Source organism: Python bivittatus, unplaced genomic scaffold, assembly GCF_059951505.1.
Source record: "Python bivittatus isolate LINGU-HERP-01145 unplaced genomic scaffold, Pbiv_v1 ctg000080_np1212, whole genome shotgun sequence".
Taxonomy (NCBI): Eukaryota; Metazoa; Chordata; class Lepidosauria; order Squamata; family Pythonidae; genus Python; species Python bivittatus.
Window position 1 is genome coordinate 55,152,327 of NW_028277035.1, and position 20,906 is coordinate 55,173,232.

General features: G+C 39.4%; 2 protein-coding genes across 3 annotated transcripts; both read right to left on the reverse strand.

The window, feature by feature from the left end:
* Positions 1-265: 265 nt before the first annotated feature.
* Positions 266-3,940, reverse strand: LOC112540597 (platelet glycoprotein IX-like). 2 transcript variants are annotated; one of them, XM_088134784.1, is made up of 2 exons: positions 3,390-3,940; positions 266-1,080 (listed from the first exon to the last, which is right to left on the reverse strand). In XM_088134784.1, the coding sequence occupies exon 2, from the start codon at positions 986-988 to the stop codon at positions 350-352; it is 639 nt and encodes a 212-aa protein (XP_087990910.1). In that variant the 5' UTR covers positions 989-1,080; positions 3,390-3,940; the 3' UTR covers positions 266-349. The 2 variants fall into 2 exon arrangements, with proteins under 2 accessions (XP_087990910.1, XP_025022184.1); XM_025166416.2 differs by having other exon boundaries at positions 266-989; positions 3,390-3,937.
* A 3,600-nt stretch (positions 3,941-7,540) lies between these two features.
* LOC112540598 (platelet glycoprotein IX-like) lies at positions 7,541-14,805 on the reverse strand. The gene is made up of 2 exons (XM_025166417.2): positions 14,743-14,805; positions 7,541-8,644 (listed from the first exon to the last, which is right to left on the reverse strand). The coding sequence occupies exon 2, from the start codon at positions 8,613-8,615 to the stop codon at positions 8,016-8,018; it is 600 nt and encodes a 199-aa protein (XP_025022185.1). The 5' UTR covers positions 8,616-8,644; positions 14,743-14,805; the 3' UTR covers positions 7,541-8,015.
* Positions 14,806-20,906: the final 6,101 nt, after the last annotated feature.

The window sequence follows — 20,906 nt, forward strand, 5'->3', positions numbered from 1 at the left end:
TCAGGATACTGATTTATTAATTGAGCGCTATAATTGCCCACCTGATCTTTGACTTGAATTATACTCCAGATTGCAGGAGGTGCTTTCATCAGATGCATTGAAACATGTTATAGAAAATCAAAAGTATCATGTTTAAACTGAGAATACTAATTCTTTGGTTTGAATTTTACCTTAAAAGCTGCATATTATGGGGTTTTTTTTGTTCAGTGTAGATATTCTTAATGAGTTTCTGTTCTTTAAAATGAACAATCAAAAATAGTCATGCTTTTCAGTTGACCGTTTGACTTTTAATGATAAACAAATGATTTGTTTGACCTTTCTTTTTGTTTTGCAACCCAATGCACAGTAGTCACAAGCAATGGTGAATGGCTTGGTGGTCTTCTTCCTTTCTTCTTTTCAGCTGATCAGAAATCGCAGGCAATATCCTGAGGTCTGTTGAATTCTTGTCATAAACATCCACTTTAAATTTAGTCCTTTTTGTTATCAAGAAACAAATGATAATAAAAGGAATGAACATAAGAAAGAAGAGGAATGCATCACTGAACAAGAAATCAGAACAAAGTGTTCGGGAAGTGTAACAAGATGGCAGTTCATTCCTCTTGAGCTCAGATATAATTTTTTTGCGAAGTGAAGGAGGAGAAAAGCACCTCACATCTTTAGAAAGTAAGCTTCCCATTTGATCTTCCAACCAGTTTTTCAGATACAAAATTCCACAGTCACAATGCCATGGATTTCTAGATAGATTGATGATCTTCAGCACCTGAAGATGGTCAAATGCTCCTGCGGGTATTGTTTCTAGTCTGTTGCCCTGGAGGTATAACTCTTGTGTTTGACTTGGTAAAAGTGGAAGTACCATCATTCCCATGAAACTACAGTTCAATTTTAGTGGACTGTTTCCTGGTGGAGAGCATGTACAGTAGTGTGGACAGGGACTTGCAAAGGCAGCTTCAAGAAACAGAAGAATCAGTAATCCTTGACATGTGACCATTCTGAAAATTTAAATGAGGATAACCATATAAAGAAATAAATCAATGCAAGTTCATGAACATTTATTTTTGTTCAGCATTCTCCATGATAAACCTGTAAAATATGTTGATGTAAATTAATATCTCATGCTCACAGTATATTTTAATAGGTTATTTAATATTTTTGTTCCCCTTAACAAGGCCCCACTGGAGGTACTGTTGTCTTTAATGTTATAGTTAAATAATATTTTCATATTGGATACAGAATGAATCTAGCTTTTTAGATCCTTTTGCAGTATATGATAGTCTACATCTAAGTTGAATCTTCTCCCTACTGCCCCTTTCAAATAAGAAATCAATAACTTTATAAGCAGCCAGCAGGAAGGGAAAGTTTATTTTCGCATGAACCATTTATTTCTCATTTCATTAGATCATCTGTGAAGTGCAAGATGAATGTTTTCCTTCAAAGATAAGCACTAGAATGATCTTTATGAAGGCATATGCATAAAAACAGTTTTCTCTGTTCTGAAGTTCAGGTCCAAATCTTTTCAGTTCCTAAATGGAATTGTAGGACCAGGCATATCCCATTTACTGATAAATGCAATTGGGATGGTCAAAATGCCACATGTTTTACAGAATGGATTAAACATAACCAGTGCTGTGAGTTATTTTTTTCAAAGTATGGGAAAGTGAGTTCTATTAGGTTTTGAAGTAGAGGAGCACATCTTTCTCATGGTATCTCCCCAAGGAAGGTCCAAAAATGGAGGAAATTCTGTTGGTCTATTATATATATGCAAAATCCAAAGAGTTTCAGTACATAGTATAATACTAACTTATTAGATTTCCCTTGGACAGTCATAGAATAGTGAGCTTTTAAAGGAGGAGGAGTGGATAGTATATTAAATTTAATTCACATTCATGATCAGTAGGTATCTATTGGGTAATCATGAGAAAGCCATTGTCTGAATCTTTTCCATGTTATAGAATTATTATATGAATAAAGTAAGCTGGCAGTTATTCTCAGTGGAGGAAGGATGGGATATCAGTCTGAGTGATACAAAAGCAGCCAGTCATGCATTTCCTGCCCCTATTTATGCTGGTAGCACTGTTTTTGAATTGCTGAAAATGTCGGTCAGTGGAATAATCTGCTTATATAGCAGATAGACGGGGCTGAATGCAGCAGCAGAAAATAAACAATCTGAAGCTGTTATCTCAGACATTGGTCATTTCCAAGCTGGTTTGAAAGACCAAAAACTGTAGTCCCAACCCATATAAAAAACATTAAATTGGGAAAAGATTTCCCACACTAACATAGAAGGGCTCCCAGGCTTGAGGGTAGGGTGGTTGCTGAGACCCTGTCAGTTTTTCTTTGGGGGTTTGGGGGGGTTGTATTTACCCTTCTAGACATTTAGAATATTTCATGATGTTTCTTTCTGTTTTTATTTTCTTTTATAATGTAAGCTGCCCAGAGTCATCTGGAGAGGCAGTCTCTAAATTTAATAAAACAAATAAAAACTCTGGGGCCTACTTCTGGAGAGAAATGCATAGAATTTGAGGGATTTTACTTTAAGGAAATAGCTGAATATACCACTGTGATCCCAAGTGAAGCCAGGGGAGAGAGTGGTGTGGGGCATCGATCAGGCTGCTGTTGTTGCCATTTTGAGGTTTTTGACCCCTCCCCCCATGCAGCTGCTGCTGTCTGCTCAAACCAAGCCAAATGCCTGTCGGTGACAAGTAAGCAGCAAAATGTGAGGCATGCAATTTATCAAACAACCCTTTCAGAAAACTTAATTATGAATCACACGGTAAAAGCAAGCATTTAAGGCAATTAAAGCCATTCATGTAAAATTATTCTTCTGTTATGGTTTATATATGTTCTGACCATACTAATGGTTTATTTATTTTAAAAATTCTATTTTCATTTTAAAAAGCAGGTCCTCTGAATCTAAGTGGGGACCTGCCAAGTCCAGATGTTCCACATGCCAACCATGCCTTTCTGCGTGATACAGCTATCACCTAATGTTCTGCAGTTCTGACCATGCTTAGTTCTCTTTTAGGGTTCCTTCCCTTTATGGTTTTATTTTATGGGCCAGGGATTCTATTTCTGGAAATCTTTAGGTGCTCCCAGTCTTGCTTGCATATATGGACAACAAGCAACAACTTGAACAATGGAAATGGAAGGACTATGATAGATTCCATTATCTTATAATGGAAGACCACTTATAAGTTAACAATAAAATGGAAACAATTTAAAAGATTTAGAAACCCTACAGTATAAAATGGAAAACTTTCCTATGAATGTTTTTACATTACTATTATTATTTACTTTTACTATCATGGGTTACTTTTTTTTGCAGTTTTTTTTGCTTTTTAGAAATATAAAAAGTCATAATAAACACCTTTACTATCAGAAAGAGAACTTACCTCAAGCCAAAGATACACGAGAATGTCTTCTTCACACCTTTGCATTCTCTTATTTTTGCTTGTAAATATTAATGTTGATTTTCAGTGTTTCAGATTTCAACCCTGTGCATTTTTCAATACAGGAGAAGATAGAGCTGATTCACAGACTGCATTACCCTTCAGAAGTTCTTTGAGAAAGCTTTTCCACATGATCCATTTTCGATGGGTGGCATAGTTATTCCATCCTTCTGTGGGTTGTTACAATGAGAACTGTAATCAGCAGCACACCCTATGGAAATCCATTTGATCGGCTATGTAGGAAGTGGCCCAAAGCTTACGAAAGAAGTGGACGGGGAAGATAAGCCTGTGATACTCCCTCATCCACCATTTCAGCTTCTTAACTCTCTCTCTCTCTGGAAGAATTCCCCTGATAAAGACACCCTGGTTCCCTCTGATAAGGAGAGCTCTGCTTATTGGAAAAGCTTCTAAAGTTTGTGTTTCCCAAAGCAACATTTTTACATTCTTTGCTGTAACATCTTCAGTCCTGAATTCCAAAAATATCTTTAAAATAGAGAAGCATTTTTTTAAATCTGGAAAGTGAAAATTGGTTCAAGTCTAAGTTGATGTGAATTCAATGAACAAAAATCAAGGACTTTATTTCAAATGTTGCATATGTATAGATCTTTCTCCAACTTAAAGCATAGAGTGGTAGGGCATATGTCAAGGTTTTTTTTTCCATTTTGCCTGTAACACGTAACACTCATATTCCTAATGAACTTTTTATGGTAGAAAATATTTCATGTTAATTTTATGTGAAATAAAATGATCTAGGTTTACTTTCACACAAAAGCCAATTATCATATCTAGTTAAACAGCAGTGATGATGGAATCTAAACACAACACATAATGCGGCTGCAACTCATTAATTTATGAATGATGCAAAGCAAACAGTATAGTTACATTTCTTTGCACATCATTAGTGAAGCATTTGTTTCCATTACTTTGGGGTTTTTCAGGCAGTTATTATCATAAAATAGAAAATTATATTTTTTTCAGCAAAGAACAGTATTCTATAAACCAAAAGTGACTGCTTGTAGTCTTGAAAGCCTAGAGGTCCAACCCCGGGGTTCCCAATAAGAAAGAGCCCCCATCCAGGCCAGTCACTAGTTTATCTATCTCTTTCATTCCTTTCGATGGTTTCTAATTTGGACAGTTTTGACCCTTTTCTAAAAAAAGAATGATTCAAGAACTAAACATTTTGACTGTCTATTTGCCCTTCTCATGGTATCTATTGATGAATATAAATGGCATAATACTGGCTTGAAAGACAGCTGCTGAGCACAAGAGGTAAGGCCAATGGTTGCCCCTTAGTTGTGGAACTCGAGGTTGATAGTTCCTTAACTAATCTGCTTAGTTCTAATCTGGGACACCAGTTGTACCCTTTCCTAGATCAGGGAGCCTTTCAGACAGTCACTCATGCCCTAGTCCCATTGCGGCTTGACTACCGCAACACTCTTTGCATGGGACTGCCCTTGAAGAGCACCCAGAAGCTTCAAGCAGTGATGGGCATGCTTCGGTATGACCATGTAACACCTCTGCTTTACGAACTGGTTGCTGGTTTGCTTCCTGGTGCGATTCAAGATGCTGGTTGTTACTTATAAAGCCCTACATGGCATAGGGCCTGGTTACTTGAGGGACCACCTGCCTCCCATAGAATCTTCCCCAGCCAATTCAATCTTGCAGGCTTTGCATGCTCTGTGTTCCTTCAATTAAATACAGTCATCTATTGGGACCCCAGAAGTGCGCCTTCTTTGTAGCAGTGCCTGCCCTCTGAAACAAGGTTCTCCCTGATATCTGGATGGGTCCCACTCTGCTGTTGTTTAGAAGAGCCATAAAGACCTGGCTTTTCACCCAGGCCTTTGGCATGGAAGAGTGAGACCCCTCACTTCATCGTGCTTGCCAAGTTTTGTCTTTATGTTTTATGTTTTATTGATTTGATTGTAATTTCTTTGACTGTTGTGAGCCGCCGAGAGTACTTGGGAGTCAAGTTTAAAATAATAATAGTAATAATAATAATAATAATAATAATAGTAGTAGTAGTAGTAGTAGTAGTTATTATTATTTCACCAACTGTAGTCTTTCCACTCTGAGCTGGTGGGATTGCACAATGCTTATTCATCCTTTGGATGCATCTCATCTTGACTCCAGCAATGAGGCTATACACAGGACTACCATTGAAAAGGGTCTATAAGTTACAATTTGTGTAAAACGTGACAGCTAAGGACTGCTAACTGGTGTAAGATACAGGGTTCTGTATTGAAAGTTCTGTTTTGGCTGCCAGTTGCTTGTTGGGCACACCTTAAGGTGTTGGTATATTTTATTTTATTTTATTTATAGATTTATACCCAACCTCTCTACTGTGGCATGAATTCAAAACAAAAACAGAAGATAAATGGTTAAAATTTAGAATTAACAATACAACCTGTATTAAAAACATTTAATAGCTAAAAACCTAGCAAGAGATATGTCTTTACAAGTTTTCTGAAAGCTGAGAGAGTAGAGGCCAAGTGTACCTTCTGAGGCAGCATATTCCATAGCCTGGGAGATTCTCCTGCATGCCAGGACGTAGGACCTGGGACAGCCCAAGCCTCTTCAGAAAAGGTCTTCTGCAGATCTCAACAACTAGAGTGATTCATCACAAACAAATAGTCCCTTAGGCAGGCACTACCAACTGGATCAGTTGGGCCTGGTTTACTTGTTCTTACTCCAATTTTCTCTCTAAAAAGGGATGAGCAATCCTCCAGATATTTCAGAATTACAACTCTTACCATTCCTCACCATTAGTTCTGCTTGCAGAGGCTGCTGAGAGGGTAGATCTCCAATATTTGCAAGGCTAGTCCCTTTCTGTAATACAGTAGAATAATAAACTTTCCCAACTGGAACTCTACTTCCCTGAGTTCCCAGCTAACATTTCCAACAGTGATGAGTTTGGTTGGGAATTCTGGCAATTAACCCACAAGAAAACTGGGAATATTAATTCCAGGTTGATGAAATAAATTAAGTAAAACATTTTATCATTTGTAAAGGGGCTTGGATTTTAAGGAGATGATGATAATCTGAGATAAATCCAGAGTTTGCCATGCTTAGAGCAGTTTCATTTAAATCTATGGTCAATTTGCATCAGGACTACATTAAATTACATGATTGTAATGTGTTGCAATGACTAAATTTTGATCCAATGCTTGTTGGTTAATTGTCATTTCAGGCAAATTCATTTCTTTCTGGCATGCTCTCTCTAGCATGAAGAGTTGATATTTGATGGAAAACCCTTAAATTCAGACATCATGCCATCCACATAGAATATAAATCACTAGGACAGTGGTGTCTTCTGAGCATAACAACTCGTCAATAATTTGAAGGATATTTGTGGAATAAAATAAAGAGAAAACTTTGAAAGAGTTGTGGAACTCTTTGATAGAATTGGAGTGTGAACTACCAACTTGCTTCATTTAAATCAACAAATCCAACACAATTTTCAGTGATATACAGCTTATTAAATAATGAGAGGCACAATGGTGCATTATTCTGAAATGGTTATCACACCAGATATGTACTAGCACTACTCATAGCTTATAAATTCAAGGCCAAAGTTGTTTCAAGCAAAATGAAGTCCTTGGGTACTTCCATATTCTGGACACTTTCAGTATTCGCTAGCAATAAAAAAATGTGCAATTTGTCCATTTTTTCCCCTTAATGTTTTTATAGCAAACAAGAAGACAGAATAAGTGATGGGAAAATACAGAAAGATCACAAATGGAAAACCACTGTATAATCCCCATATACTTCCTAGAATATGGCAGTGCAATTTCACAGTAAAAGCAGCACCTGAAACAGAGTTTGACAAAAGGCCCAAGCAGAACCCTGTGAAGGGAATATGAATGTGTTTGTGACACAGCCACCAAACTTACTCATCAATTTGCTGAGTAGCTAAGTGTCCATACTTCTAAAAAAACTAATAATCTTTTCAGTAAATGGATTGGTTCTTCCAATGTTTAAATAGATAGGGATTGTAATGCTACAAAAAGTAGACCATTTTCCAATCCTAAATATTTTGGCCATGAAACATTTTACTAGCAAAACCATAATTTATACAATATAACTTTCTAATCCAGATCATTTTTCAGGTGAGATTGTAAAAGCTGAAAGTTCTAAATTCTCTGTCCTGGTATTCAGTGAATATGTGAGTAGTTTCACTTTTTTATATGTAAGAATATGTGTTGCTACCACACTGAACAAAGTTTGTGTAAGATGAGGATTATTTATTCTCTTTGTGAACGATTATATGGCTGAGTGCCATACCAACAGAAGCTGCAATGCATGGAAACACATTTCAATTATGCATATTGGAGTATTAATAAGTATAGTACAATTACACAGCAAAACAATTTACACAGCTGTCAGAATTTTTGGTTTAATTCCAATGATAGTGACTATTGACATACACATGTGTATGTGTGTGAGAAAGAGTGTGTTGTCTTCATCAAAAGAGGCATTTAGTTGTGATTATAGATACTTTCAGTTTGCAAAAATACGACCTTTAAATGGGTGGTTTTATTCTTACAGTGACGTATTGCCCACTTCAGCATTTCACTTGGTCTTTTGATTTTCCAGGTCATGGAACCATAGCAGTGGGATTTCAGAAGAATGCTGCTTTCTGATGGCTTGGAAAACTAACTGTTTTGAACATTGCAAAATGCATGCTGCTAAAATTAAGACAATGATTACCAAAAAAGTCAGACCAAAGTCCCTCCAAAAAAAATCACGGCAATTGATTGGGAGGGGTTTCCTACATCCTTCCAGTTCATTCCCTTTCAGCTGGCTTAAGGCCTTCTTATTTAGAGAAGCTGGAGTTGCACAGGTAGCCTTTTCAAGAGAACTTTTGTTGAAGTCTTCCAGCCACTCCTTGAGATATAAAATAGAGCAGTCACAGTGCCAAGGGTTGTTGGAAAAATTAATTTCCTCCAGGTTGGTCAAACTGTCCAGAGCACCAAAAGGAACAGTGGTCAAATTGTTGTTTTGCAGATGAAGAATTCTGATGCTTGAGTTCAGGAGAGGCATCTCCTTAAGTGCCATCAAATTGCAGTTTGCTGCCCAACCCCAGGAATCAAGAGGCTTGCAGGAACAGAGTATGCAAATCCAAGCTTGGGCTGTGTTTAAGAACAACAACATGATTGGCCCTTTGATCATGGAGATTATTAGCTTGTTCCTGCTTGTAGCTATGGAACAAAAATACAACATAATGCATGAGTAGAATGCGAGCTTATGTCTGCCCTGTTCAACTAGTAGAAGGCCTGGAATTACTTAAAACTATGTTTCACAAATTGCCCCTGTACAATATGGCATTGAGTATCTCTGAATATTACAGAGAAATGGAAAATGCAAGGTATGCAAGAGGTTAGCGCTGTTGTGTAATATTCAGAAATGTCCCATTTATATCATTCTCTTCATTTAGCAAAACATATAGTCCTTCAGATGTTGATGAATTCCAGGTCCCATCAACCTCAGTCAGCATGGCACAAAATAATGGTAGTTATATCCAAGAACATCAGGAGGGGTAGGCAGTGAGGTTGCCCAAGATGTATGGTTAAATATGGACACAGAAGATAATCCTTGTTAAAGCCATTTAGTAGTCTTAGTCCAGGCTATAATCTTCTACATGGCAAGAAGTTTGACTGATCACTGAAATGTCATGATCAGTGTCTGGAGAACAAACTATTGATTCCCCATTGGCCATGTCTCCAAGATGATCCTTCTTCCCCTCCTCCTCCTCATATTTCTCCTTTCACTTTGATTAGGCTGCTCAGCAGCCATAAGTATTCATATTTTTCTGGATGCTGATGCTTTTTTATTTCAACAACAATATTTGGTCTTTGAATAAATGAACTCCATATTCAGAGTAAATTCTAGCCTTTCTCAACTAGGGTTCTATGAGAGATCTTGATTGAAAAAGAAAACTTTTTTTTTTAAAATTTTGCATGCCACCCAATGCTAGTGTTCACAGTGGTGAGAATGTTTATGCACTACAACTCACCTTTGCTGTTTTTGTAAACATTGTAAATTGTAGATTGTGTAGGTTAAAAATGAACAATATTGTGGAGCTTTTGTATTTTTTTGCTATTTTTAGACAGGGGTTCCCTGAGACCTGAACATTATTTCAAGGGTTCCCCCAGGGTAAAAAGATTGAGAAAGGCTGGTCTATTCAAACTTAAGACCCCCTACCCCCCACAACTCCAGAAATGTCTAAAAAGCAAATACCCATTCTGGGGAGTTCTGCAGAGGCTATGACTTGAGGGGCCCTAAAGAGGTTCTGGAGAGTCATAAGGAACCTCATCGCTTGCATTGCTTTACCCCTTTACTTTAGGTCAGTGTGCTCAACCTCAGGAACTTTAAGATGTCTGGATCTGAACTCCCAGAATTGGAGTTGGAGTCCAATTCTGTGAGTTCAAGTTCACACATCTTAAAGTTGCTGTGGTTGAGAACCACTGCTTTAGATAATCATTTGTCATAGTGTTCATTTGGTAGCTTACCACATTTGGTAGCTTTCAGAATCCATACAGGTCACCAACTGCATTAGGGTGGCTCTCCAAGGAGTCAGCATCCCACTGCTAAGTGATAAGGAGGGCTTTTCTACCATACAACATATAGTTTCCTATATCCACACACAGCATCCTGCTATTAAAAAACAAAGGTATTTTTTTTTAAAAATCACAGATCTCTCCCTTCCTTTCTCTCTGCAACATGTTTCTTCTTCATATTATCCCCTTTCCTCTTTCTTTTTCTGTTCTGTCTTTGATAGCTGACTCACCCACTCATTTTCTGATGACTACCACTTGCGTCGTCAGAGATGCATTGTACATCAAACATCCATACATCTTTCATCATCTGATGTCACCATAAATGCTTTTCTTTTCAATGGAATCAATGCATTCATTCAGTTGAGATGAAATGCTAAATAAGCCACACACACAGGCATTTGAGACTTTGAGTTCTGTGCCTTTTATGTACGCGTTCTTTTTCTTAAGAAATGACACTCTGCATAACATAGACATGCCAGGTGATCTTATGTTTTAAATGGGTGTTTGAGTAGTTATAGTGCAATGTGGATGACCAACTCATTGAAAGCAGCACAAATAAATGCCAATCAGATAGTTATTCTCCTATATGTTGGATGTGCATTAGCTTATCATTGATAAAAGCATAGAACTGTGGAGTTGGAAGAAACCACAAGATTCATCTAGTCCAACCCTCTGTTGTGTGCCAGAAAACCAGCTGAACCATCCTCGAGAGGTGCTGACCAGCCTCTTCTTAAAATCTTCCAGAAATGGAGAACCCACAACAGGTAGAATGTCCCACTGCTGTACAATTGTTGCCATCACATTTTCCTTGTATTTAAGCAAAATCTAGGTAGCTACAACTTGTACCTAATATTTCTGGTCCTGGCTTCTGTGGCAATGGGAGGTAATTCCTGACCCTCTTCCCTACATAGCTGAAAATAACTATCATCTCCCCCCTGGATTTCTTTTCTCCAGGCTAACATTCCAAGTTCATTCAGCCTGTCCTCATAAGGCATGTCCTCAAGTCCCTGTATCATTTTTGTCACCCTCCTCTGGACTTGTTCTTTTGGAAATCTGGTGCCAGGATTGTAGACAATATTCCAGGTGTGGTCTCACCCAGTGGTGTCTCAAGGAGGGGAGAGCAGCCCACCCAGGGTGCAGGCAATTGGGGGTGCTGCCAAAGACATGGGGAGGCTAGTGGCAGGTGTGGAGTTGAATCGTTGCTCATGCACCATTCAGTTGCTTGACAGTCAATGGCAGTGCAGCAGCAATGGAGGAAAAGAATTATGTCTGCAAAAATTATATCTGACAGTTTTGACTGCCCCCCTGCAATTTTCTTGGTAGCATTTTTTGGAAGTGGCTTGTCAGTTCCTTCTTCTTAGGACTAAGAGAAGGGACTGGCCCAAGATCACCCAGGTGGGTTTGTGGCTAAGGCAGAACTAGAATTCACAGTCTCCTGGTTTCTAGTCTAACTCCTTAACCGTTTACCAAACTGGTAAAGTCACTGGTCTGAGATGGGCGGCTATATAAATTGAATAAATAAATAAATAAAAATAAACAAACAAACAAACAAACAAACAAACAAACTGGCTGTCAGCAATGAAGGAAGGGGGGTGTTTAAAAATGATCCATTCCAGGTGTCAAATATACTAGGTGTGCCACTGGTCTCATAAGTGCAAAGTAGAGGAGAAGAAGGACTTTGATACACTGTTTCTTCTAATGAAGCCTAGAGTGATCCCCCAAGGGCTTATAGGTTTCACACAAAGTACAATAGCGCCCTATTACAGCGTTCAGTTTTATCATCTAAATTGTCCCTAAGAATCTTGCAGTAGCACGTACAGAACTTTTTAAAGCACATAGAGATAGTGCTGAAAGTGCATTTATCAGTCAGGATAAAACAAGAAAGATTCCCCAAAGGGCCACAGTTCTTAATCCTTGTCTTAGCATGAAGTGTTATTTATTAAAATGATTAGCGCTGAATATAAAGTTGGGTCACACATGTCTCTGCATTGCCTGATTACTCAGCACTTCGAGTGCAGCCCTCTGCACATCTATTTGGAAGTTAAGTCCCTTGAGGTCAATCAGGTTTGCTCTCAACAGGGATTGGACTAAAGCCTTAGTCATTTTCCTATCTTTTGGATTATAACCCATCCAACCTGCTAATTTTTAAATAATGTGAGGGTAAACCAAATTTCATTTTGTAATATACAGTCAGGTCCAGAAATATTGGGACATCGACACAATTCTAACATCTTTGGCTCTATACACCACCACAATGGATTTGGAATGAAACAAACACAATGTGCGTTAACTGCAGACTGTCAGCTTTAATTTGAGGGTATGTACATCCAACTCAGGTGAACGGTGTAGGAATTACAACAGTTTGCATATGTGCCTCCCACTTGTTAAGGGACCAAAAGTAATGGGACAATTGGCTTCTCAGCTGTTCCATGGCCAGGTGTGTGATATTCCCTCAGTACCCCAAGTACAACGTGCAGATAAAAGGCCCAGAGTTCATTTCAAGTGTGCTATTTGCATTTGGAATCTGTTGCTGTCAACTCTCAAGATGAGATCCAAAGAGCTGTCACTATCAGTGAAGCAAGCCATCATTAGGCTGAAGAAACAAAACAAACCCATCAGAGAGATAGCAAGAACATTAGGCGTGGCCAAAACAACTGTTTGGAACATTCTCAAAAAGAAGGAATGCACCGGTGAGCTCAGCAACACCAAAAGACCTGGGAGACAACAGAAAACAACTGTGGTGGATGACCGAAGAATCCTTTCCCTGGTGAAGAAAACACCCTTCACAACAGTTGGCCAGATCAAGAACACTCTCCAGGAGGTAGGTGTATGTGTGTCAAAGTCAACAATCAAAAGAAGACTTCACCAGAGTGAATACAGAGGGTTCACCACAAGATGTAAACCATTGGTGAGCCTCAAAAACAGGAAGGCCAGATTAGAGTTTGCCAAATGACATCTAAAAAACCCTTCACAGTTCTGGAACAACATCCTATGGATAGATGAGACCAAGATCAACTTGTACCAGAGTAATGGGAAGAGAAGAGTATGGAGAAGGAAAGGAACTGCTCATGATCCTAAGCATACCACCTCATCAGTGAAGCATGGTGGTGGTAGTGTCATGGCGTGGGCATGTATGGCTGCCAATGGAACTGGTTCTCTTGTATTTATTGATGATGTGACTGCTGACAAAAGCAGGAGGATGAATTCTGCAGTGTTTCGGGCAATATTATCTGCTCACATTCAGCCAAATGCTGCAGAACTCATTGGACGGCGCTTCACAGTACAGATGGACAATGACCCAAAGCATACTGCAAAAGCAACCAAAGAGTTTTTGAAGGGACGGAAGTGGGATGTTATGGAATGGCCAAGTCAATCACCTGACCTGAATCCCATTGAGCATGCATTTCACTTGCTGAAGACAAAACTGAAGGGAAAATGCCCCAAGAACAAGCAGGAACTGAAGACAGTTGCAGAAGAGGCCTGGCAGAGCATCACCAGGGATGAAACCCAGCGTCTGGTGATGTCTATGCGTTCCAGGCTTCAGGCTGTGATTGACTGCAACGGATTTGCAACCAAGTATTAAAAAGGGAAAGTTTGATTTATGATTATTATTCTGTCCCATTACTTTTGGTCCCTTAACAAGTGGGGGGGACATATGCAAACTGTTGTAATTCCTACACCGTTCACCTGAGTTGGATGTACATACCCTCAAATTAAAGCTGACAGTCTGCAGTTAACGCACATTGTGTTTGTTTCATTCCAAATCCATTGTGGTGGTGTATAGAGCCAAAGATGTTAGAATTGTGTCGATGTCCCAATATTTCTGGACCTGACTGTATTTAGGATTGGGATACTATTCCTGTCAGTTGTCTGTTAGACATTCAACTGACACCGAAAGAGATGCTGAATGAATGGGGATAAGCAGGAGGGCCTCAGTGATTTTCAGGGGCCAGATGCTTCCATTTGCCTATCTATGCCAGGGCTGAGCAACCTACTGATGGCCAAAAGCCACAAGCAACTTTTGGGGATGTAGGCAAGGGCTACAAGAGGGCAGGACAACCAATAGCATTCAAGTGGGGCTATGAGTTTCCATTCTTTGTGGGAATTTGGAGGGAGTTTCATTTTTTTTAATACATACATTGCTCGCCTTCCCTAGGTCTCCCCAGTGGGACATTGTCATAAGGAAACCACAGGGACAAAAGGATGCTGGAAGAGGGGGAAACAGTGATGCAGGAAGGGCGGCAAAAGAAGCCAGGCAAAGTAATGTATTTGCATTAGCTTTGTGAGTAGAATGGAGTAGAGTTATTGGATGGCTTCATGGCTGAATGGGATTTCAACTCAGATCTCCCCATCCTTGTCTACACTCAAACTAGCCTTCCCCAACTTGACACCTTCTGGATGGGTGGAGATAGCATGCTGGCTGGGAATTCTACCCAGAGGCTGCTTTGGTCAGGATATTCCACTGGCTCTCCAGGGCCATCTTGCTTTTCAAGAGTTCCAACCACGCCTGGGGGTCCATCAAGAGCAATAGTATTTACAGTAGGAAAAAAGTGATCCGGGTTTGTGGGGGCATCTGTTCAAGAGGATGCCATGACATGAAGTCAGGTCTTAGCTGTTTAGAGATGGATAACCAGTTACTGTCCTGCTGCAGGTTATCTTAAGCGATTTAACATGAAAAATAAGCAACGTAAAAGAACAGAAAGGTGCAAGCTAAAAGAGAATTAAATCATACTTCTTACCTTTTATTTTATTTTTAGTTTAAATACAGGCTGGATTCTTCTCACTGAAGCTTCTTAACTGGCACCAATGGAGCAAATAAAACAAGTGGTTTCTGAACTCAGGAAGGAAATGAGTTTAGGAAGGGCTCCCCACAGAAGACAAGCCTCCATCATTATCTGCTGGAACACAAGGGCCATTCAGATGAGGATGGCTGCTTCCTGTATGAGGGTGTCTTCCTTTAAAGGATGCAGATCTTTCTCTCCCATCCTTGCTCTATGACTACCGCACCAGCAAAGTGTCCTAGCCATACCCATGGTTTAAGTATGTTGGTCAGTCCAATAACAGACATTGAGGCTGCAGGGATGGAAACAAACTTGGTTAGATGGACCAGTTATCTCACTCAGTAATGCTGCTTCAAAGAGAATTAGGAATGACAGGGGTGACACTGGGGCCCTGTGATTTTGGCTGGAAAAACAAGGTAAGTGAAGTGCAAGAGTGAACAGTGGCCCAGCTAGTTTTCCACGAAGCAGATTGGTTTTAATGGTGATATTTGCCTGACCCTGCAGGGTCAAGAAAGTCAAGATGGCATCTGCAACCGTGCAATTGAAGCCCTGCCTGTTTTTTACATGTGTTGCATGAATGACCCATAAAAAAGTCACACAGTTGCAGCTGCCATCTTGACTTCCTGCCTCTTAAATGATGATAAATTATTGTCTTATAAGAAAAATGAGTCAAAAGAAACTCTTGGCATTAAAATTATGCCATATTCTACCACCCGTTTTGAGATTTTGTTTAATTATTATTTATTTTTAAAAAGTGGTTTTAAGGGTATCTAGGTCTATTCCCTAGAACTCTAAAGATTAATTGGTAATCTTTCCTTATAAGATGATTTATAGAACACATTTGTTTCTTAACATTTAAGAGCTGCTTGAAAAATAGCTACAAGCAGGAGAACAAACCCTTTCAACCCTTTTCAAAATGATCATGGGGAAATAGAAATGGTTCTCATTAAAATTAACACCCTGTCGGCTTGTCAGCTCCACTGCCACAATCTATTGCTGACAAGACTCTTAATGAATGCAGTGCTGGAATCGGGCAGCAATGATTCAGTCAGTGAGTTCAGCACACCCGTCCGCTGAAGTTCCTGTCCCATCATCAGATTGTGCAAGGAGAGAAAAGATGTTCTTATTTAGAGAACCCTCATGGAGCGGATTTCTAAATGAAGAAAAGTCCAAGTGTTATTCATCCTCTTCACTTTATTTTACTCTATATTATTGCAATCAAACCACTCCTGGCTTCAAAGTAGTCTTTTCTCTGGAGGCTCTACAATGTAAGAACAATCCTCTGACATAGGATGTCCATGGGGCAAGGTTCAAAAAAGTCAAAATGGCAGCTGCACAACTGAAGCCCCACCTAAGTTTTTATATGTGTTGCTTTGATTGTAGGTGGGGCATGGTTTCCATCATGTGAATGTGGCCACCATTTGACTTTATTGACCCCCCCCTCGTATGCCCCTGATTTGAGAAATATGTGTTTGCTTCCACTATGAGTAGTCATAGCCACCAGATTAAAATTGGCTGAGCATTTAATAAATAGGGAATGAGTTGATTGTTATCCATTTTCCTGTTTTATCTTCTGGTTGGTTATTTCAGTGATTTCACTATATTGAAAAACAGGCTTTCCAAACCAATCTTCTCCCCTATTACCAATTTCCTTTTCTAATCTGGCACTCAGTATCTTTTAGAGATACTTGTTTCTCCCCAAACGTGTTCCATTTGAAAACCAAAAACTGCTTTATCTTTCTCAGTACCACTCTGGCAATTCTTTTGGCACCTATCCAGGTTTACTCCTAGAAGAAAAGGCTGTATTTCACAAAAAAGAGGATGAAAAAGCTGTATTTCAAGTTAAATAATTCTGGAGTAGCATCAAGATATTTCACTTTGTTCAGTCTTTTGGGAGCGTGAGAGATGTTACTATCAGCCCCAGAGCAACCCAGCACTGAGCTGAAGTTCAGTTATTCTCTTCTACAGTCCCTGGTCTCTCAGGAATGAAGAAAGAGGAATCCTATCACTACAGCAAATAAAATGGCAGCTTGGGAGATGTAGCATTTCAGATCCTCGTCAAAACATAGCCAAAACAAAACATAGCCAATATAGCTGATCTCAAAAAACAAAGCAAGGTGGGATAGGTCTACAGACTTGACATTTCCTGGTGGTCTCCTATCCAAGTACCAACCAGTACTTGGATAGGAGACCACCAGGAAATGTCAAGATTGTAGACCTCTCCATGTAGTCCCCAGGAGTCAGCCTTGATTCAAAGGAGATCTTTACTATTACTATAACTTTCTTGCAATGCTAAAGGTAATGCTTCTTTTCGGTCAAGTAGTATTTGTGGCAACAATAAGGAAGTGGTTTTGCCACTGCCTTCTTCCAGAATGTTTTTAAAACTCCCAATCTAGCCTACAGTCCTAAAAATCTCTCCCACCCAAGTACCTACCCAACCCAGCCCTCCTTAGCTTTCCAGCCTGGACAAGGCTATCCAGATGCTGTCACCTGCTGAGACTGTAATGTCTATGGACCTTATATAGCACCATCATAACATGGGCAGCTGGAATATGTGGGGAATTAGCTACTTCATTAAATGCAGGACAGCTCTGAATGAATTTCCACGGCATCCCAGAACATTCACTTCTTGAACTGGCCATGGTTCTTGCTTCTTCATACCTAAAGGGGGGAGGAGAGAGAATTAATCACTCACATGTATTGATTCAGTTGATTTTATGCATAAAAAACTATAGAGGTATCTTGGAATAAAATTAACCTCTGAAATTAATTATTTAGCAAAGGTCAATTATAAGTCCTTGATAGAAAAATATTGCAATTAGTATGATTAATTAGCATTGCAGCGGTAAATATATTACTTCTGTTTTTGTTGTTATTGTTTCTGATGATCTTCCTGCCTGTTTTGATCTATAGAGAACTGTGAATATGATAAAAGACAATAATTTTATCAGAGATAGTAATTGTAGAAGGGGTATATAAACTGGAAAAATGGATATCAATTTTATTAAAGCCCAACTCGCCAACCTAATGACCAATAAATGTGTTGGGACTTCATTTCTAGAATTCTGAACAAGTTGGGGTTCCAACCTGGGGGTCAAATAAGGAGAGAATGTTTCAGGCATTCTGCCTTGGCTAGGGAAAAGATAAAGCACGGCATGATCAGTTCCACAGCAATTGAGAAATACTGCTGGAGGTTCTGATGCATCTCCCTCAGCATCCATAGCATGAAGTTAAAAAGCAAATACAAATATACGTAAAATACACTAGGAAAGTGTTTTAGGCTGAAAATTAGATTATTAAGCAATCACCATTTTTTTACCTGTCCAGTATATAAAATACAAATTCTTTTACTATTGCTATTTTATACTTAGGGCTTGTCTTCACATCCTGCTTGGCACAGAAAGAAGATGCCCCACTGACATTTTTAGAGGACACATCCTCATGATGCCATGTCCATCTCATTGCCAATCCATTTCTTAGGCAGCCTGAAGTCAGCTTTAGGAGTTCCGGTATAAAAATGGTGCTTTCTCTCTCATCCCAACCCAAGGCCTCCCATGTGGACAATCCAGGGCACCATAGTGATAGGCCTGGGGATGATGTGGCTAGGGGCTGGGAACTGCCCAGGTTCTACTGGTTGGGTAAATCTGCTGTAGAGATGTCCCCTCCTGTGGCATCTGGTCACTGGGCCCTGCAACACGATTGCCATTTTGTATTGGCTATAGGAGATATCTGACATGAGCATCTCAGAACCCCAGCTAAAAATAGTAATACATTTCCCTTTTTTGAGATATGATGACCTACCAGCCTATCAAACAATTGGTAGGTCATCAGACAGCTGTAAGAAGAAAGCCACATGCCTGAGGAGGCTGGAGCTAGGGGAGGGGGAGAATGGGAAGAAAGGAAAAAAGGGAAGAAACTACAGGTGATGGGAGATGAAGGGAAGTAGCTGCAGCAGCTCAGGGACAAGTTTTGGGAGGCATGAAGAAGAGCCATGGAAAAGATGTTCAAGATCCAGGCCCTTGATGGGGAACTAAACAAAATGCACCTTAACTGAATGGGGGAAGAAGGGAAAAGCTGCTATGGCAGAAACTCTGAACCTCCAGCCCCGAAATCCTGCCCCCAATCACTGGTGTGGAAAGCGGGGAATGCACTCTATATTGGGTGTGTAGTGCACTCTATATCAGCTCTAGCCCCCTGGCTTCAATAATGGAGTCCTCCTAAAGGAAGCACCATTACAGAGCAAATATAGTGCAGCTGAAGAGATTGAGCAGTTTTACCCAAAAGTTTGCAATCTGATCTCATCTGCAATCATTGTGTGGTCTTCAGTGTCTCTCTCAGCCTCAGCCTGTCTTTTTGCAGTAGAGGCAGAGTAATGACTGAGTAATAACTACTTGATTGTGTGGACAACAGTCATACCTGAGTACTAGCTTGGCCATGTTGCCAATTCAAGAGAGAAGGGATGGGCTCTCAAAGCTTGGGTAAATAACAGGATGGCTTTCGGCTACACCAGAGAGCAGAAAGAAACACTGGGAAGCAAGGAAGGATCAAGTAAGGAGGAGGAGAGATGTATGGATAGTTCCAATCTGTGATGTTTTGATTTTGAGAGCAGAATAATTTGTTGTAAAAACATCATCTGTAATAAACAACTTTATTTTTTCATTTCTTTTCCTGTTTATCCTATTCATTTATATATGACTTTACATTACATCCCTCTATGCTGACACATGACTCAGTGATGTCTTCCTTCATTTTTCAATGAGCTGATACAGTCTAGTCAGAACTTTTTAAGACTTTGAGAAGCTTGGAGCAGAGTGTTCATTTGAATACTCCCACCCCTGACCCCCTCAACACATGCTTCTTGCTGCACTCTACATCTACATGTGTATCATCTATATCTATATCTGTATATTTTCTCCATGTATTTTGCTGTTGAAGCCAATAGCCCAGTAATTGGGAATGCATGAAGAGATCGGAAATCCTGCAGTAACTCTTGCTATTATATTGTAACTGATTAGTTTTGCCTTGAATGAAAAAAGGAAAATCCATTTGGTCATTTCAAATACAAAACTAACTTTCAGAAAGGATCTCTTCTATGTGTGGGGCCTGGATTAATGGCTTCCACTTCCCTCCTTTAAAATGCCCGGGGTGGAGTGTTATCCCCAGCTGACCAGATGGGGCTCAGGGTACATTAAGGGAGTATATTCTAATATTCACATAGTATGTTTGATATAAAGTTGAGAGAATGTGACCCTTTGCAGAATTTTCCAAGTCTTTATGGAAGAGCTAAAACGTAGCAGACTAACACATTTTCCACTTTCTTGCATTCTCAAAGGTTTCTTCCAAGGGACTGTTTCCTTCTGGGAATTGATTATTCCATCAGTTGTGTGAGCTCAGCTTGTACTTACTTGCAAAGTGATTCATGCGTACAAATGATGGAGTGATTGAACTCCTGCTGCTCTTTGGGAGCTGGAGCTTAGGCTACTTGGATTAAAACTAAATGTCCAGATGAGATACATGACCTGTTCACCAAGAACAAGCCTATATAAACTACTCTTCCAGAGCACAAGTTTAATGCATCTATCTTCCTATTCTGATACTAAAGCACTTTTCTATAATCCAGCAACACATTTATTCTCTAGATGAGATATGGAAGACCCCTATTAGGAAACTCTTGCAAGTGTTTGCTTTAATGAATGGAAATGGAATGGAATTTCAGAACCATTGTAGTATGGTAGTTTTACTTGATTCTTTTCTGGTTCAAATTGTGACATTGCTGCTAATGCTTTTATGAAAGGGCTGACAGCCAGAACTATCATCATCCATTGAAAGAAAATCTATACATTAAATTGTTATTGAACAAGGCCACATGTCCCATAATGGGACCTAGGGTTACTGAGACTTGGGCTTAGACTAGATGAGATATAGAAGACCCCTATTAGGAAACTCTTGCAAGTGTTTGCTTTAATGAATGGAAATGGAATGGAATTTCAGAACCATTGTAGTTTCCAAATCACTAAGCAATAAAATATAGAAGCTAGTTCTGAATTCATAAAGGTTTTATTGACTGATTTAAGCTGCAAATCTGCATCAAGTTTTTCAAGACTTTACTTTTACCACAATAG